Consider the following 26,357-nt stretch of genomic DNA (forward strand, 5'->3'; position numbering starts at 1 on the left):
GGTAAGAGAGGGAAGGGTCCCCGGAGAGGACCCTAGAGATGGGTCTGAAAGGCTCACGTGGCAGGGTGACCCTGCAGGGCAGGCACGGCCTCCAGGCAGGAGTAGAACGTGCACGGAAAAGGCACAGGAGGAAACTGTATAGACTCTTGGAGCTCCCATCTCACTCATGGTACAGAATTTAAACCATTTTGATCAGAAAAATAGAGAGATGTTTCAAACTAGAATGTAAAAGCCATGTTAATTTTAAAGATAAAAATCTGAGCTTTAGAATTCCCACCTTATTTCAAACTACGCTACTTCTGGTTGCTCCACAAGCAGGGAGTGAAAAAACCTTGCAAAGTTTTTAAGTGCTGATAATAGATTTAAAGTGTTGTTAGCAGGCCAAGTCAGTCTTAAACTATAAGGGGAACACTTACAGACAAAAAGGCAACTCTCTGGTGGGCCCAGGGGGTATGAGAACTCTCCCCCTCCCTCAAATCGACCCATTTAGGCAGTGTCTTCTGACATCCTCAGGGCAGTCAGAATGTACTTCAAGGAAAGACAACATCTCATGCAAGTGGTACCACAGAAATATAGAGAAGCAATCCCCTCCCGGGTCACAGTCTGTAGTCATCAGAAGAGATCTCCCCAAAAGGAATGGAGTCAGAAAAGAATGATCACTCACCAGAGTGGGTCTGCATGAGACACGCTGATGACAAACGCCTCCCCGGTCTGGCCAGAGAGAGTCCGCCCACTTTTATCAACAATTGTCCCTGAAATCTGAATTGAACAAAGTAAACTCTGTCAACAGCATAGACTTGAGTTAAGAATACAGTCACAGAAACAAAATAAAATGAGCAAGCTGACTTTCTTTGTTTTTTTACAAGGAAGAGAACTGTGGCACTCAAACTCCAGGGCAGCACTGTTTTCTTTAACGGTCAGAACAGATGAATGCAAAGTGCCCAGGGGAGGGGTTGGAAAGCCACAGAAACAGAGAAATGGGAAAGTCACAGAGACAAAAGCAGTGTCCAAAAAAGCTTTAGGATTCACACCTCCAGTCCCACTGGAGAAGACTTCCCCACAGATACCTCAGGTTATCCTGGTCTCCTGCTATTCAACATCTGATTCATCTAGCACCCCTTGTTTGACTCTATTCTATTCTCACCAAGCAATGGGGGCCTGCCTGTTGCATTAAAGAATTGGCAGCATGCTGTCTCTGGTGTTGGGATGCTTCACGGTCAGCACACCAGTCCATCCGCCCTCGGGCCCTAACGAGAGTGAGCCTTTGGCTTCGGGGGACCAGTTCAGCCAGGCTTCTTTGGAATAGCCTGCCTTCCACAAACCACCGCTACATTCATTTTCTGTACATTTCCACGGATAAGACTGCTATTGGTCTAGAGGTGGTGGAAGAAGGGAGGTGAACCAAGCAAGTAGCTGGTTCCTAAAAGATACTATCAATAGTTCCATGGCAGGAAAACAAAAACCCCACCCTCAAAATGACAATATTAATAAAAACCAAAATTCATCATGCAAATATTTGAGAACTTACAAGGACAGGCCGGGGAGCATACTCCTCTTCAAAAAGTCTGTGGACTGCAAACAAGGCTGCCTGTCAGGGAGAAAAAGGACACCTTTGTTTCTGAGAGACTGTGACACAGGTCAGCCTAACTGGCTGATCAGAATGCTCCCTTACCCAGACCTCTTCAGATCAGATACACGTCACATTCTCTGGGGAGGAGAAGGAGAAACACGTCCTCGTGATAACACACAACCCCAGGGCCCCTTTCTCAAGGGTAACACTGTACATGTTACAACAAAACAAATGCTGACTGAAAGTCCCTCCATGAACTAATATTTCCTCTGAGGAAGGGCTGAAGAGCTACTCTTTCTTCTTTTGCTCAGTCAAAATTAAAAATAGATAAATAAGAAGCCTCTGCTTTCCACAGCCTCATATATACATGGTAGGTATATGAACCAACAGTGTATGTCATTTCAAAAAAGAGTATGAGCTAGGATGGGTTGTAAAGGCACAAATCCCATGTCAATCTGTACCGTCCATGTTTTATTAAGTTCCGGGACCAGACACCAAGGTCCTCCAATGCTCAAGGCTGTTCCACATCAGAACTCACCAACACGGAGGGCCGACGGCGCAAATTAAAACTGTAGTGAGGTAGTATTTTTCAGCTATCAGATTGGAAAAGATCAAAAAGTGAAACAGAGAGGATGTGGCGAAAGCAGCACTACTGTGCACTGCTTGCTGACTGGAGGATAAATGAGTACAATCTTAGAGGGAATTTGACACTAAAAATCAAAATTAACAGTGCCCAGACCCTTTAAACCTTGCAATTTCACTTGTAGAAATGTATCTTCAGAGACACTGTGCAAAAACGTATGTATGAGGGCTTCCCTGGTGGCGCAGTGGTTGAGAGTCCGCCTGCCGATGCAGGGGACACGGGTTCGTGCCCCGGTCCGGGAGGATCCCACATGCCGCGGAGCGGCTGGGCCCGTGAGCCATGGCCGCCGAGCCTGCACGTCCGGAGCCTGTGCTCCACAACGGGAGAGGCCACAACAGTGAGAGGCCCGCGTACCACAAAAAAAAAAAAAAAAAAAAAAAAAGTATGTATGAGGATATCTACTTTTTATTCTACACACTTATGTACCTTTGTACACATACAAAGAATATAACCACATACACATATGCACACACGTCACGCACGCTTTTATCTGCATGGAATCCATCAGGACCCTCACACCAGTGAGAGCAGTGGTCCCTGGGGAAGACAGCCAAATACCCAGGGAATAGGAGATAGGAGGATATTTACTTTTTACTCCATACATTTATGTGTCTTTTTTTTTTTTTCTTTTCTGGCCGAGCAGTACAGCTTGCGGGATCTTAGTTCCCCAACCAGGGATGGGACACAGGCCCTTGGCAGTGAAAGCGCCAAGTCCTAACCACTGGACCGCCAGGGAATTCCCATTTATGTGTCTTTTGAATTTTAGAACCATGCGTATATATTTATTACCTATGCATCTATGTACATATAGTAGCTATATATGAAAATATTTACTTTCATAATTAAAAAAACATTTTTTAAAAGTTAGAAACATAACCTTTTGAAGTTTCCTTCATTCTACTGGACTCAGCTAAAAATATTCAAGAATAAAATGGAATCAAGGAATTTGATTTAACTTTAATAATGGCTATTACAGTCTCCTCACTACATTAGGGGATGCACCCCAGCCCCCAGTCCAGCCCAGCCCCTTTTTTCTCCTTTAACTCACCTTGGCATTGGCGGTATCAAAAATAGTTTCAATGAGTAAGATATCCACCCCACCATCCAGAAGCCCTTTGGCCTGCTCTTTGTATGCTTCAACGAGTTCATCAAATGCTACAAAAAAACAAACCACACCCAGGACATTAGTCATGGACATCCTCTGAAAGCCCAAGACACGCTGAGTTCAGGCCTGGTGCCAGGTGAACTGACCACTGCTGGTTTATAATGCATAATTTAAGGGCAACACCATCTTTTGCATGGCAGTGATGGAAGTTAAACCAGCAAATCGAACACAGATGCTCCTAAACGCTTAGCACACGGGCTCACTTCCCATGTGTGAGCCAAGAATGAGTGGCTGAGTGGAAAGGTGTATGATTTCTTGAGCCCTGGCTCTTACTTTTAAGATCTTTCCGGGGATGGTGTTAATCAATTCAGGGATGAGTGTGAGGAACAACAGGAGAAACGTGTCACACTGATCTGGATACAACACGGGTTGCATCACATTCTCTCACACCCTCTGGGGTAAAAGTCTGTGGTCCTGTAGATTTTTGCTCCTGCCCTCTGACACCAACTCTGTCAGAGAAGAAACCTGCCTGGGGGGCAATTTCACTCTCAAACACAAAAGTGTCTAATCACTCCTAGATAAAATTTTTGTTAGAAATGTCTTGTCTACTTCCACCTGAGAGGTCACCCCTTGCCCCATTTGATCTCTCACCCAAGAAAGAAAAGATGATCATATATTCAATAGAGGAGCTCACTTCATCCTATTCAGCACAAGAGACAGGGAACGTTAGCTCCTCACTGCCACACGTCAGCCCAGAATGAGCAACCCCAGGTGGAACAGTGTGGTAGCTGTCACCAAAACCTACAATCCACACTTGCCTAAACTTGTCTTCTACACAGAGTTCATTACCACACATAGTATCATTACTATTCTGCTCTGATCATTTAATACTTTTTGTTTTTGTGTAGTCTGATGCTTAAGAAATTGACCTAGGTTTCTAGACTTTTCATACACTCTCAATGCAAGTATGCTTACAGATGGTGGTTTACAACGTTTACAATGCTAGTATGCATATATATAGCTTAGACTGCTTTCTGATAAATAAAGTGGGAGTCTAGTGGGCTATTCTATAACTGACCAAGGCCTGGTATCTATATTTGCTCAACTTCTCAGTTTAAAGTTTTATTTTGATTGGTTTCATTTCCGCAGCTCATAAAGAAGCCCAAACGCAGCAACATGCACCTTTGAAAGCAGGCTCAAAATGCGTACTACTAATACTATGACTAATAATAGCTCACTTTTTATTTTAATGTCTACTACATTCCAGGGACTGCTGTAAGCCCTTAAGTCACAATAATCCTTAAGTAGATGCTGGTATTGGCCCCATTTTACAGATTTATAGATTACTGAAACACAGAGGTACTTGCCCAAGGTCAATGATTATATCTCATACTCACTGATGTTCCTGTAATCTGGTCTTTCCACAGATGGGGACACAGAGAGTGTCTTGTTAGTTGGACCCAGAGCTCCTGCCACATACCTCTTAATTCCTTTAGGAAGAGAAAAACAAGTGTGAAATCTCTAAACAGCTCATAAGTTAATACGCTATCATATTTCCCCTAGAACACAGGTATACAATCCTTTGTCCGTAACTCTGAAATCCAAAAAGCACAAAAGCCCCACTTTTTTCCTTAATTCATTTGACAACAAAACTTGATCTCTCCTAAACTACAAGAAGATATTTATAGTCTTTACCTCACTTAGTGGACGATTCGTAGATTTTACTGCAAACAGATGTTTGATTATAAGGCTGTCCTGGATCCCACTGAGGAAATTATGAAATATAAAGTATGTGCACATGTTACCGCCAAGCCAACCCAAAAAACTCTGAATTCTCACACATGTGGCTTCAAAGAATTTCAGTTAGTAATCCTTTTCTATCACCATAGCTATGCTTGGACAAATGCTCTCTCTCCCTACTCTTAAGAAACCCTGAAGGTCATGAACATAGGTTTTGCAAAAGTTCCTCACAGTAGCATTGATCTTGAAATTCTCTCCACTGCTGTACTGCAGGGCCTTTGCTGGGGGAAAATATTACATCACGATTAACAATTATAAAGCCTGAAATTCAAGTATGAAGCAGATCAAATCTCACATTAAAACTCTTTCATGAATGTTTTAATAAGCTTTCCTCTAGGCTAGAGTCTAGGTGCTTCTAAAGGAGCCGGAGATACTGTGTTCCTTACATATCGGAACACAGGGCAGGGCCGTAGTGCTCATCACCTTTGGTGGTTTTAACTAGGTGGTTATGCTTTACCATCCAACTGGAGCAAACTACCCACTAGCTGATAGCCCAGCCTTTGAACAGCTTATAAGCCCCGATATTCTTTATCTTCCCCAAAGCTGAACAATATCATGGGTGTAAGAAAAACGTCCTTGTCTTTCCCTGCTTTAGCTGGTTTGATAGCCTCTGACCTGTAACTTTGTTGGGGCAATAGTCTATGCCCTTCCGATTTCAACATTATCTCTCAGAAATGGAGTTCCTATAAATTGCTTCAGTCATCATTAGTATGCTGTGTCTAACTTCCCAACAAGTTTGCTTTACGTCTTCCCTGTTGGCAATAATTTCACGTTTCCAAATCTTAAGGGGATCCAGGTATTTCTTCCATTCCTTTCCCACCCTCAAAGCCTCCCCTGCAGCTGGTGCCCAAGTGTTCTTATGGCAGCCAGCCAGGAGGCTAGTTATTTCAGGGAGGCATTTTTCAAATCCCAGCAAGACTGACTCTCATGTCACCCTCTTTGTGTGCTACACAGCGCCTTCAAAGACACTAGTGGTATGAAGTAGAAGACGCTCAAAAGACAATCTCTCTTTACCTAAATAAGGCAAAATCACAGGGATGAGGGTAGCTTTCAAGCGAGAAGATCAATATCTTGATGATCACCAATGTAAACAAATCAGCTGTGTCTCAATAACCAAAAGAGTACTTCCAAAGGGAGACAAATCATTTTCGCTGTAAATGTACAAGGAAGTCACGGTTCTAGCTACAAAGTTAGGATAAAACACCCAGCAGAGTAAACACAGCGTAAACCCTGAGCCCAAGGCCCAAGGAAACAGAGTCAATTCAGAGGGACACTGAATGTTTGATTATGAAACTGCAGAGAAGTAACCTACAAACAAGTACGTGATGGTGTCTGCAGTGCTGCTGTAGGCCAACTGTCGTGAAAGGAAAAGGGGCAGTTAGGACAGTATATTATAGCTGAGGATGTCAAAGGAAACATCTTTGTAAAAAAAAAAAAAAAAAGGAGAAAACTGTTCCTTACCTGTCTGGAGAGTTATCTCCTCAGCTGCTTTTCTGGCCACTCCCGCAGAGCACTTGTTCATCCTGTAGGCCTAACACATCAACTGCAAATGTTAAGTTTGTCCTTCTTTCCCTCCATAAAATAAATAAGGAATTCATGACCTTCTAAAACACAGTCTTATTCAGTAAGGAAAGGTGGAGTGAATTAGTTTGAGGTCTGAATGAAATCTTAGTCAAAAAGGCCTACCAGTGGCCCCAGCCTTGAGGGCGGCCAGGAAAGGCAAGAGTCTTTGGGAACTGCTTTTACGGCCTTCCACAGAGCCATGAGCCAGCTGGCAAAAAGGGCAATCTCTGGACCTCTGGCATGTCAGAATAAGCTGATGTAGTGAAATATTCTGAGAGTTGGAAAAAAGCATAGTAATGGAAAAAGCAGGGGCTTCAGAGACAGAAGACCTGGGTTCTAAAACCAGCTCTGTCACTATCTGCCTGGGTGGCTCCCTTAGAACTCCTCCAGGTCCTGGCTTCCTACACCGTACAATGGTTGGAATCAGTGGGTCTGAAGTTTTTGTAGATTATGAAACTCTTGAGAATTTGGAGAAGGGCCATGAACCCTCTCACTAGGAAATAAAGCAAGCATGCAGAAACATACAAAGTAGTGCCTGCAAGTTTTACCGAAATACACTCAAGCCCATTCATTTACGTATTGTCTGTTGCTGCTTTTGCACTATAATGCTAGCGTTGAGTAGTTGCAAAAGAGACAGGACGTAGCCAACAAAGCTTAAAATATTTACTGTCTGGCCCTTAACGGAAAATGTTTGCCAACTCCTGCCCTCAAATAATTCCCTTGATAACCCGCAAGGCAAGTGATTTCACAAAGCCCCATCACCATGAGGGAAAACAGTGTCAGAGCACTCAGGACTATGTGCATGAACACAGAGGCACGTTCTGGAAAAATCCCACCCAGAAATGGGGACCTCCCACCCAGAAATGGGGACCTCAGCATCTACCATATATTTTCATCATTAACAGTTTACAAAACTTGAAAATGGAAGCATCCTGTTGACTAAAGAGAAATGAAATCCTTTACCCCACACCCACTAGGATGCCTACTATCAGGAAAAAACAAAAACAGAAACAGAACAAATGCTGGCAAAGATGTGTAAAACCTGGAAACCTTGTGCACTATTGGTGGGTATACAAAATGATGCAGCCACTGTGGAAAACAGTATGGTGGTTTCGCAAAAAATTAAACATTGAATTAGTGTATAATTTGGCAACTCTACTTCTGGTTATGTATAGATACTCAAAGGAAATGAAAGCAGGGATGAAGAACAGATTATCTGTACACCGTGCTCATAGTAACATTGTTCACAGTAGCCAAAAGGTGGCATCAGCCCATGTCCCTCAGCGGATGAATGAATAAACAAAATGTGGCACATCCACACGGTGGAATATTATTCAACCTCGAAAGAGTACGATATTCTGATACATGCTACAACATCAGTGAACCTTGGGGACATTAAACTAAGTGAAACAAGATAAGTCACCAAAGGACAAAAAATGTATGATCCACTCATATAAGGTAGCTAGGGGAGTTAAATTCATAGAGACAGAAAGTAGAATGGTGGTTTCTAAGGGCTGAGGTGGAAGGGAAAATTGGGAATTATTGTTTAATGGGTACAGAGTTTAAGTTCTACAAGGTGAAAAGAGTTCCACGGACGGATGGTGGTAACGGTAGCACAGCAATGTGAATGCACTTAACGACACTGAGCTGTACACTTAAAATTGGTTAAAATAGTAAATTTTATGTTACATGTATTTTTTCCACAATTTTTTAAGGAAAGGAAACCAAATCTGTCACCCAAATTAAAAAGGCTTCACAGAACTGTGCACATGGCCAATCATTATGCTTTTATTCAGTCACTGCATAATGAGTATCATTTTTATTTGATTATTACTTGCCCATAAAGAGACCAGCTGGAAAATGAATGGGCTGCTGTGTTTATAAGCAGAAGCGATTCTAACCATTTTCCCCATCTGACCACAAATAATAGATAGCTAGGCATTAGCTTGACTCTGCAGCTTTGGCTGGTTTTCTCACTAGCAATTACCAATGCAGCAAACGCTCATGAATATCTTAGATACAAGGAAACATGAAATCCTTACCAAGTGTTCGAGGCCATAGTCAGCTTGGGCAATAGCAGTGCTGCCAAAAGTATTTGTTTCAATGATATCTGCCCCAGCCAGCAAGTAATCCTGCCACGAGAGAAAGTAATGTCAATGCTATGAGCTTTAGAATCCCTGTCCCCCAACAATAAACTAGTCTTTTCCTCACCAAGGCCACCAAATATCTTTTGACCACTTACTAAGTGCAAGGCACTGTACTAGATAGAGGCTGGGGATGCAAAAAGACCTAAGGATTTCATAGAAAGGCCTGTGATATGAATAAATAAACACAGAACTTGAATTCAGACAAAGTTCACTTGCGGTGTGAATTGAGTCAAGTTCCTTAAACGCTGAGCTTCAGTTTCCTCATTTGAAAATAGTATAACCCTACTTCACCGGGTGGCCAGATGATGGTACAGATCACACAACAAGCTTCTGGCACACGATGGCCAAGGAACATTCCTTCTGCTCCTTTGCCAGCTCTCTGCTTCAGCACAGTCAGAACCCCGCTGAGAAGGGCACTATCTCTGCAATCTTGATTCTGACCACAGTTGTTTCAGTGCACAGCTCCTGGTCCCTCTGAGCCACATCTGCACCCTTACGAAACCCTGAGGACCTCGGTGCCCTCCGGTTCTCCCTGTTTGAAACATTTCTGCCTTGTTTCACTCTTTGGACACCATCTCAACCTCAATCCAATGAAAATTCTGGAATCTCTTGATTTTCCAATAGTGAGTAAGCCCAACCCCACCTAAGCAGATGGACACTGCAGAAGAGCTGGGAAATGAAAACCAAGATTCACACATTTATAATAAGTCACAAACATCCCAACTATCTACCACTAAGGAAATGACTAAATAAACTATAATATGTCCATTTTATTACATGCTATGTGGCAGCTAAAAAACAGTGTGCACATATATCTACATACACTAACACGGAAAATCTCCAAAAGTACTGAGTAGAAAAACAAAATTGACTGATATGTAAACCATTGACACGATTAAGTTTAAAACACACATACACACAAATAGTACTGAGTTTTCTACAGATATCTATATGTATACACGTACATACGTAATACATACATATACATAAATGCATAACAAATGATCTGGGAAGACATACACCAACTAGTATAAGTGGTTATCTCTGGGGAAAAAATAGAAATTTGGAGTAGTGGTTAAAAGGGAATTTATTCTTATCTATGGGTTCTGTTTTATAAGAACAAATTAAAATTTAGTTTTTCAACAAAGAGCAAGAAAAACTGAAAACAACCTTCATGCCTAAGAATAAGGTTAGTTAAGTAAATGATGATATATATGTAGAATAGATTATTATGAAGTTATTAAAACCATGTCTCAGGATATTTAATGCTCATGGTATTAAGTACAAAATGCAAATTATAAAATAGTATGAAGCAATAATAATCCCAATTTAATTTTAAAAATCCAAACACAGAAAACTAGACTGAAATATAAATTAAAATATGTGAATGGCAATTATGTCTTGGTATCGATATTACAGGTGGTTTTAATTTTCCCCTTCATGCTTTCTACAGCATCTAGCTAGACATTTTATTTTTGTAACAATGAACACATACTGTCTTTATAATTAGGGAAAAAATATTTCTAAATTCCTAGTTATTATTTTCTCCAATTGTGTGTAGATTTAAAATTTTAAATAATATAAAGTTTAAAAGGTGTTTCTTCTAGCTCTTCACCCTTTCTCTCCACCTTCTTTCCCAGAACAATATCCCACTCATGGGCTCCGGATATGACACTCCTAGGATTCCAAGCCTATTCTCACCAATTAAAAACACGTGTGATATGGGCAAGCTACTTAATTTCTCCTCAGTTTTCCCCTGAATCAATAGAAAGCTGTCAAGATTAAAGGACGCCATTAATAACAGCAAGGCCACAGACTACCAACAGGTGTTTTAAATATTGGTTCCTGTTGGTCTCAGCCTATCAACAGTGATGGGCTAGGAAAGCCTGATGCACTCACATAGGCCCTTACTGCCTGTGCTGAGCCAGGACCGAGCCAATGCCACAGCTACACTGGCTCTACTGGTTCTTATTATGATTGCAAGACTCACCTCAGCAACAACCATCCGGGAACTTTTGGGAAAAAAACAAGGTTTATTACTCACAGGCATGCCCGGGCCATACAGTAAGGTAGCTGGAGGAAGGCGGGGGTTGGGCAGGAATGACGGAGAGAACCGGGGGTTCTGCCTTTATTGGGGTCAATGCAGGGGTGCCTAGGGTTTTGTGGGTTCATTCTTTATTGGAGAACTTAAAACCTAAGAGCAGGAATTAGGGCTCAGGAAGCAAAAAGCAGGATAATTCATAGAGTTTACCCAGGGCTTTCTAAAAAGGGAATTTCATGGCTGGGGGAATCCTGGTTCCTGGTCTGGCTGTTTAGCTAGCAGATGTGTCACACAGCTGGCAGGACATTTATTGACATGGATGCCTCTGAAACGATGCCTCCGCAACCAAAAGCTTAATGTCAGACACTTACATTACAATCAAAAAAGCTTAGTGTCAGACACTCGCACTTCAAATAGAACCTGACCATTCCATTAAAATTAAGTATCAGGGGAGGGCTTCCCTCGTGACGCAGTGGTTGAGAGTCCGCCTGCCGAGGCAGGGGACATGGGTTCGTGCCCCGGTCCGGGAAACTCCCACGTGCCACAGAGCGGCTGGGCCTGTGAGCCATGGCCGCTGAGCCTGTGCATTCGGAGCCTGTGCCCCGCAACGGGAAGAGGCCCCAACAGTGGGGGGCCCGCGTACCACCAAAAAAAAAAAAAAAAAAAATTAAGTATCAGGGGATCAGCTCTATGGTCAGTAACTCCACTACAAATAACTAAGTGTGAAAATAACCCAGTCTTTTTCCCTTCCTCATCCATGAACACGACACAGTCTCTACAACCAGAGAACTCCAGCTAGTCAATATTCCCCCATGAATGGGACAGCTAGGTTACACCTTTTGGTATTTACAGTCATTTTTGCTTCATGTCCCTATCTTGGGAAACTTGCTGTTCTATTTACATGCCTATCTAACTCACAGGACAAAGATTCGTTCCCTCGAAAAACATTTACTGGGACTTCCCTGGTGGCGCAGTGGTTAAGAATCCGCCTGCCAATGCAGGGGACAAAGGTTTGAGCCCTGGTCCAGGAAGATCCCACATGCCGCGGAGCAACTAAGCCCGTGTGCCACAGCTACGGAGCCTGCGCTCTAGAGCCTGCAAGCCACAACTACTAAGCCCACACCACAACTACTGAAGCCTGCGCTCCTAGAGCCCGTGCTCCACAGCAAGAGAAGTCACCGCAATGAGAAGCCCATGCACCGCAACGAAGAGTAGCCCCCGCTCGCTGCAACTAGAGAAAGCCTGCGTGCAGCAACAAAGACCCATCGCAGCCAAAAATAAATAAATAAAATTTATTTTTAAAAAAATTTACTGACTTACTAGGTGAAAGATACTGTTTTAGGCAGTAGGGATTCAGTAGTGAAAAGCAGGCCCAAATTTCTGCCCTCAGGAAGCTCATACTCTAGTGATAATCCACTTGAATAAGGACAAAGCCACATGTCATGAGCTGGGCTGGGTGTTGGGGGGGGTGGGGGGAGGGTGGTGATTTCACCAACTGCATAATAAGAACTGATGTTTGTAACCACGCCAAGCAATTCATACCCATCATGGCATTCCCAATCCAAAATATACTGGAATTTTATAATGCAATTTGACTACATAGTCTCAGGCTTCGCAGAAAAACTCGTAGAACCAAAACTCCTCAAGGACCAATTTAAAATCTTCCAGTAACTACAATTTCCATTATGACCAAAGGAAAGGCATTCCTAGTTCTTCTTCAAATGAAAACCATTCTGCATCTTATCTAGAACAAAGTCTTGACCACCCAAGAGAAGGATCCTTTCCACCCTCAATGAATCATTTTATCACTGATTCCTTTGAGTTTTTTTTCTTTAAGAAGAGTCTGAAAGGCAACAAAAGCAAAAAATAAATAAGTGGGATTATATCAAACTAAAAAGCATCTGCATAGCAAAGGCAACCATCAACAAAATGAAAAGGCAACCTACTGAATGGGAGAAAATATTTGCAAATCATGTGTCTGATAAGGATATCCAAAATAGACTAAGAACTCATACAACACACTAGCAAAAAAAAAATCCAAACAATCCAATTCAAAAATGGGCAGAAGACAGGACTTCCCTGGTGGTCCAGTGGTTAAGACACCACACTTCCACTGCAGGGGGTGCAGGTTCGATCCCTGCTCAGGGAACTAAGATCCTACATGCCTCGCAGCACGGCCAAAAAAAACAATGGGCAGAAGATCTGAATAGACATTTTTCCAAAGAAGACATACAGATGGCCAACAGGTACATGAAAAGATGCTCAACATCACTAATCATCAGGGAAAATGCAAATTAAAACCACAAGATATCACCTCTCACCTATCAGAATGCCTATTATCAAAAAGGTAAGAAATAACAAGTGTTGGTGAGGAGGTAGAGAAAAGGGAATCCTCTCGCACTGTTGGCAGGAATGTAAATTTGTGCAGCCACTATGGAAAACAGAATGCAGGTTCTTCAAAAAATTAAGAATAGAACTACTATATGATCCAGCAATTCTACTTCTGGGTAATATCCAAAGAAAACAAAAACACTAACTCAAAAAGACAGATGCACCCCCATGTTCACTGCAGCATTATTTACAGTTGCCAACATATGGAGACAATCTAAGTGTCCACTGATGGCTGAATAAAGGAAATGTTACATGTATATGCAATGGAATATAACTGAGCTATAAAAAAGAAGGTGGTTGCCAGAGGTGGAGGGTGGAGGGGAGGGGAAATGGATGAAGGGGTCAAAAGGTACAAACTTCCAGTTATAAAATAAATAAGTCATGGGGATGTAATGTACAACATGGTGACTATGTTTACTACTACTGTATTGTATATTTGAAAGTTGCTAAGAAAGTAGATCTTAAAAATCCTCATCACAAGGAAAAAAAAATTGCAACTGTGTAGGGTAACGGATGTTAGCTAGACTCACTATGGTGACCGTTTCACAATATATACAAATTTCAAACCATGACGTTGTACACCTGAAACCAATGTTATGTTCTTTGTCAATTATGCCTCAATTTTTTTAAAAAAGTCTGAAACACCCTTCTCCAAAAGATAAGACTTTCTTACTTCCCTGGTAAATATGTTTGTCCTTCAAATTGAATCCAGACCAGAAAAACAGATTAAACCACCTTATTATCTCTTCTAGTCATAATCCTATGAAATTCCCATGATAACCTATGAAACAATTTAGTCCTACACTTATTTTTAAATTTTAAAAGTCTAGCAATACCCAGTTACTTGCTTCTGATTTCTTTATGTTGGCTAGCCATTTTTATTTATTTATTTATTTATTTATTGGTCATGCCACACAGCTTGCAGGATCTTAGTTCCCTGACCAAAGCTAGTCATTTTTATTAAAGACAGGAAAATGGCATGAAAGAACACGGGATTTCAAGTCAGTAAACCTCTGTAACATCAGGCAAGTTATTTAAACTCTGAGGTGCTCAGTTTCCAAATCTACAAAATGAGAATAACAACTACCTTTCAGTTTTACTTCATCAGGGCTGTTGTGGTGACTTAAATAAGTTAGTGTAGGTAAAAACCCTAATTTGTCCAGGATTTTATGGTTTTTCACTGTTGTTGAAATGCCTCAAAGGCAGAAAACCTGCCCTCCTCATTTCCTTATCTTGAATGCTCAATACCGTTCACGACTTTTATATGGTGCCCAAAACCTGCTTTCTGAATAAGCCACCTCTATCTGAACAAATCACCCCTTTCTTCTGTCTCCCCCAGAGCACTTGGCCCAGTGGTCTGCCCTCAGGACACCAAAGGCCTTTCGGAATGACAGGATGAAAATATAAGAACCCGGGGATGCTTTACCTTATGGATTTGGTAAATGACATCGGGCTGAGTTATACTTAAAATGTCATTGTTGCCTTTCAGGGGCCTGGCGTGATCTTTAAATTCTTGTCCTCGGAAGTCGTCTTCACTCAGCTTGTGCCGCTGGATCATGGTCCCCATCCCTCCGTCAAGCACCATAATCCTCTCCCGCAGGATGGCGTCAATCTCATCCTGCAGGGTCTTCTTCATTCCTGCTTTAAAGAAAGTGAAAATCTGACTTTACAAAATGAAAGGGGGAAGACGTGTGTGGAGAGGGAGTGTAGACTAAATTATACTAATTCACAACAGGGAGTAAATGGGGCTCATAAAACATGTGCTTGTAACCTTGAGGCATTTGAAAAATGCTGCCCCAGAATGTTTACATTAAATAACAATGCTTAATGAAATAGGACACTGTACACAGCACAGAATCACTGGTAAAGCACCACACCAAGGTTAAAGTAGGCTCTAGTTGTTCCTGTTTCAAAGATGAGCAAAACAGGCAGCAAAGAGCCAAGTGTTACAAGGCCAGGCCACCTGCCGGAGAACATCTTTAGGGCTCTCTGTTGGTTCTCTGCATGCGTCCACTCAATAAGGAGATTTAGCTTGATAACTGAAAGCCATCAATAATTCCAAACTGCCATTTAGACTGTTAACTGTTAACTCCCACCTACTGCCAGAACTCACGTAGCCTACACACAGGGTTTTCCTCACCCCTGCTCCATCTCCGGACCAATGACTGCCTAACACCCTGGAGCTTCTCAACTCTCCCTGTGCCCTTGACTTCTCCTAATTCCTGGTCCTCAAAAGCCCCAAGGCCTACTCCTTCCAATCCTATTTTATGGTCTCCAAGAACTACTGGAAAGCCACAAAACCATGCTGTTTGGAGTCACTGAAAATTCCTAACATCGAGTCTCTTGTTTGGTTCACCTTTTCTCGGCGCTCTCAACACTTCCCACACCTGCTGTTCCAAACCTCTGCTTGCTTTTGGCACCAAATCCTTCTCATCCTTTTCACTCACAGGTGATTTCACCTAATCCTGTACAAAAGAGTCTTCTTTGGGGAGCTCCTCAAATTCACCCCCCTCCACCTCAAAATCCTCTTGCAGCTCAGCTCCCTCTGCACCTAAGAGCACATGACCAGCTCCACCCACACCTCCCACTGCTCCTCCCTTCCAACTCCGCCCATCCTCCCCCTCCACCAACCCCGGGCAGCTCTAGCTCAACCTGTCTTCTTGCTGTGGCTTCCTCCTCTGCCTCCCTATGGCAATTACTCTCCAAAGGCACCCACGAGCTTCGAATTCTCAAACACTGGGCTCCAATCTTAGACCCAGATTTCAAGGTGTCCACCTGTGATGGCCCCCTAGAATACCCACCTGCCCCTCAATCTATTATCCAAATCCAAACCTGCTAAATTTCCTGTCTGATCTCCCTGTTTCTGTGAATGGCACCACCCTTCCCAGAAGCCTGACCTAACAACCTCAGTGTCACCTGACTCCTCACTCGCCCTGATAACCAGCATCTACTCATATCTCAAGCCCTATAGATCTGGCATCCAAAATGCTATTCACGGACTTCCCTGGTGGTCCAGTGGTTAAGACTCCGCACTTCCACTACAGAAAGGGGGCATGGGTTTGATCCCTGGTCGGGGAACTAAGATTCCACATGCCACGTGGCATGGCCAAAAGAACCCAAAAAACCCAAAAATGGCATTCACATTGGGCCCACCTTCCATCCCCAGTGCCACCCTTTCTTCAAGTCCTTACTACACATCCCAGCCATCACAGATCCTCTCTGAGCTTCAGTCTGAATCCATGAAAACTGAGAATAACAATACCTGCTCATTCTACCTCGTGGAGTTGTCTTACGGGTTAAATGGGATCAGATATGAAGATGTTTTGTAAAAAATCAAGTGTCCTACAAAGGTAAGAGATCACGACCACCAGGGTGACGGTACCTGGTCACCCTATATTCCAACCCATCCTATGCACCACGACCAGATTCATCTTCCTAAAGTACAAGTTTAAACCAGTTGCTTCCCTTGCTCAAAAACTTTCACCAATCCCTTACTGCCAGGCTTCCCTGGTGGCACAGTGGTTGAGAGTCCGCCTGCTGATGCAGGGGACACGGGTTCGTGCCCCGGTCCGGGAAGATCCCACATGCCACGGAGCGGCTAGGCCCGTGAGTCACGGCCACTGAGCCTGCGCGTCCAGAGTCTGTGCTCCGCAACGGGAGAGGCCACAACAGTGAGAGGCCCGCGTACCGCAAAAAAAAAAAAATCCCTTACTGCCCACCAAAGTTACGAGTTATTCACCACAAATCACAATGACACCCACCTCTGCTGTCAACATGGCCTTCTGTGCTCCCTGAGAGAGGAACAAAGCTGGAGTAAAATGCAGCTGGCTCTAAGCTATTTGAGCCTCTTGGAGGAAAAGACTGTGACTACACCAACTGATCGCTGTTCCTAGCAATACCAAGGACAGTACCTGGAACTTAAGTGTTCATTAACTCTTTCCTTAACTGAGACAGCAAAAAAGTGAGGAAAGATGAGAAAGAAGAGAAGGTCATCTAAAACCCAAACCAGTAATGTATGAAGATTTGTAAGCCGGCATTGGGTGCAAATTTACAAGCCAGCCCTGTCTTACTGTCCAGAGTCTTAGGTACTCAATACAGAAACAGGAGCTAAATGATGGCTACAGAGCTATTTTGACTGAGTTACTCCTCATAGGCTTCAGAAAGGTTGCTCTAGCAACCCGCAAGGCAAATGTGCCAATATCTGGTTTCTTTCCCAAAGGACGTTATGCTTATTTCAGGGTTTACTATTCCTTTCCAAAACCAACTCACCGGCTAATTGTTTACTGAGCTGACAGGTGAAAGAAAACTCTTCCTGAAAAAGGAACAAAGTTAAGATCCAATGATCTGACCAGTAGTACTTCAAGTACCAAAGGAAAAAAATCACTTCCTGGGAATGTGAAGAAAAGCAGGGTTTAATGAGACACGTATAATAGAAAGACTGGTAGGCAATCGGGCAGTGGTCCAGTCACTTCCAGCTAAAGTCAAAAAAGGCAATTCAGGTGTGGCATTAATTGGACACCCCATGATGTGGTTGTCCTATCAGCTAATAAGCACCCAGAATTTGACATGATTAAGTTAATGGTGACAACAAAAAAAGCCAAGAAATTGGGGTTTTAGTCCTCGCTCTCATAAGTAGCTACGGGTCTTTGGACAAGACTGTGTTTCTGAAAAATGGAGAAATATGCCCTGCCTGTATCACAGAAAGTGTGATAATAGAATGAAACAATGTGTTTGAAAGCGAATTTCAGATGTTAACAGCTGGGATTCTCAAATCACACAAGTCATGAAATGAGACATATATCCTTCACATAAACTGCCCATAAATGTTAACGACTCTTACTATGTCATTATTATTGCACAGCTGATAAAAAGTGGAGCTGGGCTTGAAACTCTAAAGGTTGCTTTCTATATACTACAGTGTCCAGCAGACCATGAAAGAGCATCACGTAAGCCTGAAGCTCTCAGCTCTGTTCATCTTGGGGCAGGAAGCAGGGATGGCATGTTTACAGGTTTGGAAATGAACATGAATGTGGCAGAAGGAAGACAATACTCAGTGAAAACTTTTAAATGGAGATCCTTTCAGATGGGGAATAAGAAGAGAGAAGATTAAAAACTTTAACCTATATGCTCAACTGAGTTCCTTTTTTCTTAAAAGAATGCAGCTGCAATCCACCCTGAAATGAGAGCATGTGAGCTTAAGTAGATGTGACTGAATCACCCGACTGTGGGCGCACAGGGTGTGGACCTGGTGGGAGGGGGAGGAGTAAGTGATGCATCTGAAATTTAAAAAGTATTCAAACCTTCTAGAAAAAAAACCCAGTCTTTTCCACAATGAAATATGCCTTTGGCATCAGCAAAATGGTCAATCAATATCATATTATTTACATGTCTTTGTCCTTCTACCTCCTCCACTGACCACGTGCACACATGCTTAAGGGGACAGGAAGAAGAAAGGAGAAATTAACATAATGACCTAAGAAATGCCCCACCTCCTCCCACCCTGGTCTCGCTCATCAGTGTTGGTTTGGCTTTTCTCTACTCACTGCAAATCTGACAATGGAGTGCACCCCACTTCTCCCATTTTCATAAGAAGTCTAAGCATTTTTCCAGGAGGCCTCTACTGTATTCACTTCTCAAATCAGAAATATAGATTGTTTTCAATCTGTAAGACAGTTCACTATAGGGACTTCCCTGGCCGTCCAGTGGTTAGGACTCTGGGCTTCCACTGCTGGGGGCACAGATTCAATCCCTGGTCAGGGAACTAAGATCCTGCATGCCACGTGGCAAAGCCAGAAAAAAAAAAAAAAGATAGTTCACTATTTACCATAAAACAACCCCATCCCCACACATACAAATTGTGATATCTTGTTAAGAGCCATCACATATGTAAGAGATCAAAGTTTTGTAAACTCTAAACAAAACATGTGATTTTTTATGAGAAACTTGATAAACTTACTCTGTAATTTATGTGGAAGACTAAAAGTCCAGAAAGAGCTAAGTTAACTTTTAGAAAGTAGGAAGAGATTATTTGGCCTACCAAATACTATGATATACTACAAAACAGTGTCATAAAATAAGGAAAGTAAAATATAGAATATCTTTATTACTTAGCATAGGAAAAGACTTCCAAAGACTCAAAAAGCTCAACCTATAATGTTAAAAAAAAAAGGTGAATTTGATTACATAAAAACTAAGAATTTCTGTTAAATGAAAGTCACCACAGACAAAAGTAATAAACAGATTATGAATTGGAGGAAGATTCTGCAATGTCTATAACTGAAAGGGACTGGGAGTTCCCTGGCAGTCCAGTGGTTAGGACTGCACGCTTCCACTGCTGGGGGCCCAGGTTCGATTCCTGCTCAGGGAACTAAGATTCCGCAAGCAGCATGGCATGGCCAAAGGAAAAAAAAAAATTTTTTTTTTAAAGTGTAAGTGAAAGGGACTAACATCTATAATGTACCAGGAGCTCCTACAAATCAATAAGAAATCAAATAGAAAAATGGGCAAAAGATGTGAATAAGCAAACCAAGAGAAGGAAAAACTGAATAACCAACAAGTATATGAAGAGATGTTCCAACTCATTAACTATCAAAGAGACAGGAATTAAAACAAGACAAAACCAATATATACACAATGGATGGGCAATAATTAGAAGACTGGATAATGCCAAAGGAAATCTGAACTCTTGCTTTTTGGAACACAGACAGATACAGCCATTGTGGAGAGCAGCCTAGTAGGAGTCAGTAAAATTAAGCATGAGGAAAACCCAACAATCTTACTCCTGGTATTTCCCAAACAAAGTCTCCATCGATCAATAGAGAACACATCAGAGGATGTTTATAGAAGTGGCAAGTTGCAGACAACCTTGGGAAATGGCAAAGTCAAATGTGCAGGATGCTCATGCGGAATACTACTGGGTGGTGGCCGGATCTACCTCTGTGTTGCTCTATTGTACAGACAGGATATTGAGGGAGAAATTTAGAAATAACTAACTACCAGGTTTATATTTATATGAATTAAAAATACATACACAGGGCTTCCCTGGTGGCGCAGTGGTTGAGAGTCCGCCTGCCGATGCAGGGCACGCGGGTTCGTGCCCCGGTCCGGGAAGATCCCACATGCCGCGGAGCGGCTGGGCCCGTGAGCCATGGCTGCTGAGCCTGTGCATCCGGAGCCTGTGCTCCGCAACGGGAGAGGCCACAACAGTGAGAGGCCCGCGTAACACACACACACACACACACACACACACACACACACATACACAGACTAGAGTCTACAAGGAAATGTACAAATACATGAAAATATGTGAAACTGGAGCGAGAGAATTGTGAACAGAAAATAGAGGCAAAAGGGAACACATAATAAAACAAATATGAGTGGGAATTGTAAGGGTTGAATACAAAACTCCTCTGCAACTGAGGTCCTTAAAAATCCAATGCATCTACATTTTCCACATGCTTATTTATCCTTTGGGGGATAACGTAAGATTTACGGTAAGAGAAACCAAAAGATCCTCCTCCCATATTTGTTAGCATAAGTGTTCACTGTTCTAATCTTCATGTGTTCCCCAAGACTTTCCAGTAGGGGATTATCCTTCACTGGCTTCTAATCACCATTGCTCCTCCAGAACCTTCTCATAAGAGTAAGTCGCCTTAACAATTCTCCTTTCCCTTGGCAGAGTGAGCATTTGTTGAAATGCTGCTCTTCCATAAATAACAAAAACAACAAAACAAACCTCTGGTATTTATCTGTATTCAGTTCAGTAGGTCTAGAACATTCTGTACATTTTACTCCTGACTAGTCAGGTTCTAAACAGAGCAGATTCTCCCTAACATCTTTCACAGTAGAAGTTTTGCAGGTCCTTCATTTAACTGACTAGTTGCAACACTGTCTCAGAAATATCTTTAAGTTTAACATATATATGTATTATATAGATACGCAGTCCAGAAGAGAGAGTCTTTGTCTAGCGAGCCTAAGAGATTACAGTGTTTTTCCCAGTTTGAGAGGACCTAGCCAATGTATTTTGTTTATTTGGGTGAATTTTTTTCTATCATTAACGTTTTATTTCCCAGTAATAATACTGTGATTCATAATAAGTGCTCCAAAGAATAAACAAACATGGGTGAACTGGTTAAAACACCAATTAGATGTTGAGGTGGGTAAGTCAGATAGTATCACCTTTAAGAACCATCCTGAAGAATGACAAGATGAAGGCATAAACCAATAAGCCCCTAATACACAGGATTTTAGGTAATAAATTAGTGTCAGGAACACATTTCCTCTGGGGATAGAATGATCCCATGTAGCTGATTTATTTAGGACTCCCATATCCACTGCACTAACTGGGGAACACATAGAGCAAGGAAAAGAAGTTTTCATTTTCTGCATTGTAAACAAATGATCCCAACACATTCTCAGCAGTTTCCTGACTTTACTATATTAAAGACTACCTTACTGCTGCCCTATAAGTCCCTTGCAAGATACTTCATTTTTGAATCTCTAACTTCTAGGTTGCACCAACTTGCTACACTTTGTAGACATCTCTTAGCTTGTGCAATGTTGCATTTCTGAAATACACTATTTCCGCTTTGATTTTAATAAGACAAGGAAGAATTAGAATCAGGTAACTGGCTGATATCAATTCACTGGCTCATTTAGTCATTCTTTCATTAATCACTTAACAACTGAGTTCCAGATAACACACATAGCAAGGATGAAACTAAACAATGTTTAGAAGCTGTAGTTAAACTTTTCTCACAAGAAGTATTTGCTAGCCCACCAGTCTCTTTCCTAAGGGGGTACAACCATGGTCTGAGGTCATGGACATTTAGGCTTAAGGCCTGACCTCGAGATTCAAGAATTCCCAGCTCTTCATTAAAGAGCTTCACTAAGACTGGACACCAGTAAGTAACTAAGTAAGGGTTTTTAGGAAGTTAAAACCTGATTCTCACCCCAACATACAGGCGGCCCACACAGAGAGAAGCTGTAGAAGTGAGCCTTGGGGTCAGGGAGCTGAGCTAGATTCAAATACTCAACAATTTTCCTTTCATCTGCTGTACAGAGATCACTCAGTAGTCAAACTATTCTAAATCTTTAGAGGCATTTTGCTGCTGGATAAGGGAAACCATATACCTCCTTTTTTAATTAAATGGGGAGGGAAAGGCCAGAAGTCATCGGTAAGAGATATTGTTCAAATAAATAAATGACACCCCTGTGGGTGATATAGGTCTTACTTTATAGCAACAGTGATCAAAAGTTTCTCAGTCATAGTTCCACTTGTTTCATGAACAATTCTAACGGTCCCATTTATCAGGACTTTACAATCTAAAGGGTCACTAGCTCACCTCTGAAAAATTTCCGAGTTATGAATTCAGTCTTCACGCTCCTCCCTGAGCTGAAGAGCATCATCTGTCATAGCACTGCTACTGTTCAGTCCTTATTACTGATTCTCTTGCTTCTTCATTTTCTACTTCATACCTCACATGTTTTTATGGGTGTATTTGTCCACAAATTATAATCAGGGACGGCGTTAAAGGCCCAGAGCTCATTTTATTTTAAAGCTGAAAATATATTCTGTTCTTGTGCTAAACTAGTTTGTTTTTTCCCCTCATTGTTGATGCCAGAGCCACCAACATCAAAATCACTCAAGATTATTACTCCACATCCCGACCTACTATGTACCTACTAATCTATTTTAACATAGTGATTCTATGCACACTGGAGTTTGCAGAACTACTGCTCTAACCCCGAAGTGGAAAATAAAACTTCAACGCAGTTTTAAATAGTTCTCTGGGCTTCCTTATCTCTCAGCGCCTGAACCTTCTTTGGCTTAGGTGCTCAGTAAACATATGCTGAATGAGAACGTGAAATCATGCAAAACTTCCATAGGGCCCTGCAGGAATATGCTACGTCAAACTGCAAAGTGTAGTTACCTTGACGTTCAGAATGTGTTTCGGGGGCACTGCGGGGAGGGGGTGTGCTCTACGGATTTGATGGTTTGTTTGCCTGGGGAAGAAGGGGGAAGTGGGTGGAGGAAAGGAACGCGGCAAGAAAACGTGGTACCTCAGGGCTCCTCCGCAAGTTCAAAGGCGCCGCCCGCCCACGGGGAAACCTAACCAGGTGTCTCCGGGTGGTGACTGAATCACCCCAGGGATTAGGAGGCAATAAACCACCGAAGCGCGGAGAGCGGGTCGCAGCGTTACCGGATGGCGTCAGGTCGTGGAGCGCGGGGGACATGCTGCGGAGTCCTCTCCTCCTCGGGCCGGGGACGCGGCGGGAAAGACGCACCCTCCCTCCACACGTGACGGCCCAGAGCCACGCCAGCCAGCGCGGGACCAGTGGTTCACAGAAGGCCGGGGTCCGGGGGACAATGAGGGGGGGGCCTCCCCTCAGGACCCGGGCGCGGCGCGGCGAAGACAGGCGGACCCCTGGCCCAGACCACTTCTCAAGCACGTGCTTTTTTCTCGGCCACCTGGCCTGTCCTCGGCAAAGGCCTGGCGGCTAGACCCGCGCGACCGGAGGCCGGGTCGCCGGGAGGGTGCGGGATAGACCCGAAGAGGAGGACGACGTGGCGGCCGACGCGAGGGCCAAGGCGCGGGCCGAGGCTCTGAGTAGGGTTTGGGGCAACTCAGAATACTGTTAGTTTCTGCGCGCAATCCAGCCTCAGCGTGGGAGGACCCGCCCTTCAGGCCCGTGATTGGTCTGTAGGAGCTCGTCGCGGCTCTATGGGCTGCTAGATCTCAACCACTCACCTGAGGCTTTGCCCCCAGGAGTTTCTGGGAGATGTAGTCCAGGGTCCCAGGTGCCCCGATGAGGCTTTGCGCATCTCAGCCCAGCGTCCGAAAGTGCTGCCGCAGCGGGTCTCCCCAAGTTTAAATCCTGGTGCGAAGTTGGCGCTGACTTCAACATGTTGTATGATGTCAAGAGCCCGGTACTTGGGAGTCTTGGAAAACCAGGTGCGAGTCATGCTTTACTGTTGACTGGCGCGGGGCAAGATACTTAACCTCTTCGTCTCCACTCTACACTTTATAAAATAGGAAATGATAGGGTGGTGATAATTACTATTTTATAAGGTTGTAGTAGGGATCAAATAAGATCGTGTGAACGCGCTGGGAAAACTATGAAGTACATATATGCGTGTTAATTGTCACTTACTGACAATAAACGTTTATTGAGCGCGCACTATGTGTCAGGCTTTGGGCTACACACTTGGAATGCAAAGACAAGGTACATCACACCCCCCACCTTTGTCTTAAGAGGAAGAACTCAGTCTGGTTAAGACTAGTAATTGAACAGGGAAAAATTAAAAGAATCACATATATTGTGCTAAAGGAACTCAGAAACCCAAGGGTGTTGGGGGAAGGTTTCGAAGAAGGCTCTGAGTTCTGAAGGAAAGGTGTGTGCCAGCTAAGGCCATTCCAGTTGGGAGAAACTTCCAGGTAGAACATAGCACTTGAGAGAATTTGAAAATAAAAGACAGCTGTGTAAGGCTAAGCATGCTAGGAGGAAAAGCAAATGAATCTAGAAAAAATAAAATAGAGACAAAATTAGGAAGCCTACTAACTTTCAGAAAGAGCACAAATTTGCTTGCCCTTCTCATTTTGCTGTATGTAATTGTACCTCAATTGTTTAAATCTACAAAATTATAGTAATGTGTATAGCATCCTTACCAAGGTCGGTCATACCTGGAGGGGGGAAAATGGAGTGAGTGGGGAGAGAATGAAACAAGAGTGTGAGAGGGAGGGGATATCCCTGAATAGCTGAAGGTCTTGTTAAGATTGTAAGGGCTAGTTTAAAATTTTTCACCTCTCTCTCCAAGTTTGTTGATGTCTCTCTTGAAAAGTAATCTTAAAGGCACCTAGTCATTCACTATCCCCTATCCTAGTAAAAATTCCAGGTATTGTATATCAGTCTCTGTTGTTAGCAAGTCGTCAGAAGTTTACTTTCTCAGATAAAACTGACCAAATTCATTATTTTCTTAGTTGTAAAAGGGGAACAAGATTTAAGGGATACATAATGCCTAAAGCGGCAGTGAATTCCTACTACAAAAACTCACACAACTTAAAAGTTCCAAGAATACTCGTGTGGGTTGAATTGTGTCCCCCCAGGAAGATATGTTGAGGTTAGTCCTAAACTCGGGTACTTTAGAATGTGAACAAATTTGGATATGGGGTGGTGGTTGATGTAATTAACATGAAATCGTACAGGAGCAGAGTGGCATCTTTATAGGAAAAGGAGAGAGATGCACAAGAAGAAAACAGTCATGTGACAGTGAAGGCAGATATTGGTGTGATGCAGCTACAAACTGTGAAGTAGAATTCATAGTTTATGGCCTGACAAGAAGAATTTAAACATAAAAAATTCTCCTCTGCCCTTTGGCCTCCTCTCTCCTGCCACTGTGCATTGTGTGTCTACATTATGCATGGACCAAACTTTCCGCATCAGCAGGATGATGCTCAACCATAAAGAGCAACATTCTCCCAGCACCAAGACAACTCCTTAAAAGATAACTTTCCTTCTTGAGCTTGTAAGGGGTCACATGACCCACCACCTTGTACTTGCAGATCCGGATTATGTAAACTGTCAATAATAGGTCATTTGATGTACAGCCCTCTGTCTCAAAAAACTTAGGTAACAGTGCCTTTACTTCTAACAGGCGGAACAGTTCTCAGAGCTTTCTGAGATGCTTTTCCCCAGTTATAATCCTCAAATTTGGCTCAAATAAAATTTTCTGTTTCTTTCTTAGATTGACTAATTAATTTTTCATCTAGAAAACCAAGGAATGCTGAGGATTGCCAGCAAACATCAGAAACTGGAAGAGACAAGGAAGGATTCTCCCCTGTAGGTAATTGTAGGAATTATTTTAAAACTTTCTCAGAAAATGCAATGTGTTCTGTTTTTTGGTTTTTGTTTTTTTCTTCTTTGATTTGGATTTTTTTGGTTTCTTGGGGGGGTTGTTGTTCTTATTGTTTGGGGGGGTGGTTTTTGAATTTGTTTTGGTTTTTTTCTATTTTTTTCTTTTGGTTTTGCCTAAGAGTAGTCAAATATTTTTGTTTAATAGACAGGAATCTGGTACTTAAGATGTTGAATTGAGAGCT

The 26,357-nt window shown here is 42.7% G+C and overlaps 1 protein-coding gene across 6 annotated transcripts in view; it reads right to left on the reverse strand.

Moving 5' to 3' along the window:
* The window catches only part of MTR (5-methyltetrahydrofolate-homocysteine methyltransferase), a gene marked incomplete at its 3' end in the record, with an annotated part of 129,412 nt that extends 105,537 nt beyond the window's left edge, over positions 1-23,875 (reverse strand). For 3 of the 6 annotated variants that reach the window (XM_082634964.1, XM_082634962.1, XM_082634963.1), the window contains exons 1-8: positions 20,291-20,314; positions 14,687-14,901; positions 8,724-8,813; positions 6,580-6,649; positions 4,716-4,808; positions 3,262-3,368; positions 1,529-1,588; positions 665-759 (exon numbers count right to left, since the gene is read on the reverse strand). In XM_082634964.1, the coding sequence (XP_082491090.1) occupies positions 665-759; positions 1,529-1,588; positions 3,262-3,368; positions 4,716-4,808; positions 6,580-6,649; positions 8,724-8,813; positions 14,687-14,896 (725 nt within the window). In that variant the 5' untranslated portion in view covers positions 14,897-14,901; positions 20,291-20,314. Of the gene's footprint in view, positions 1-664; positions 760-1,528; positions 1,589-3,261; positions 3,369-4,715; positions 4,809-6,579; positions 6,650-8,723; positions 8,814-14,686; positions 14,902-20,290; positions 20,315-23,322; positions 23,420-23,462 lie in introns of those variants that run through there. The other 3 variants (XM_082634966.1, XM_082634965.1, XM_082634967.1) reach the window with 3 other exon arrangements.
* Positions 23,876-26,357: the final 2,482 nt, after the last annotated feature.

This window comes from Mesoplodon mirus (genome assembly GCF_964341445.2).
Source record: "Mesoplodon mirus genome assembly, chromosome: 2".
In the NCBI taxonomy this organism is placed as follows: Eukaryota; Metazoa; Chordata; class Mammalia; order Artiodactyla; family Ziphiidae; genus Mesoplodon; species Mesoplodon mirus.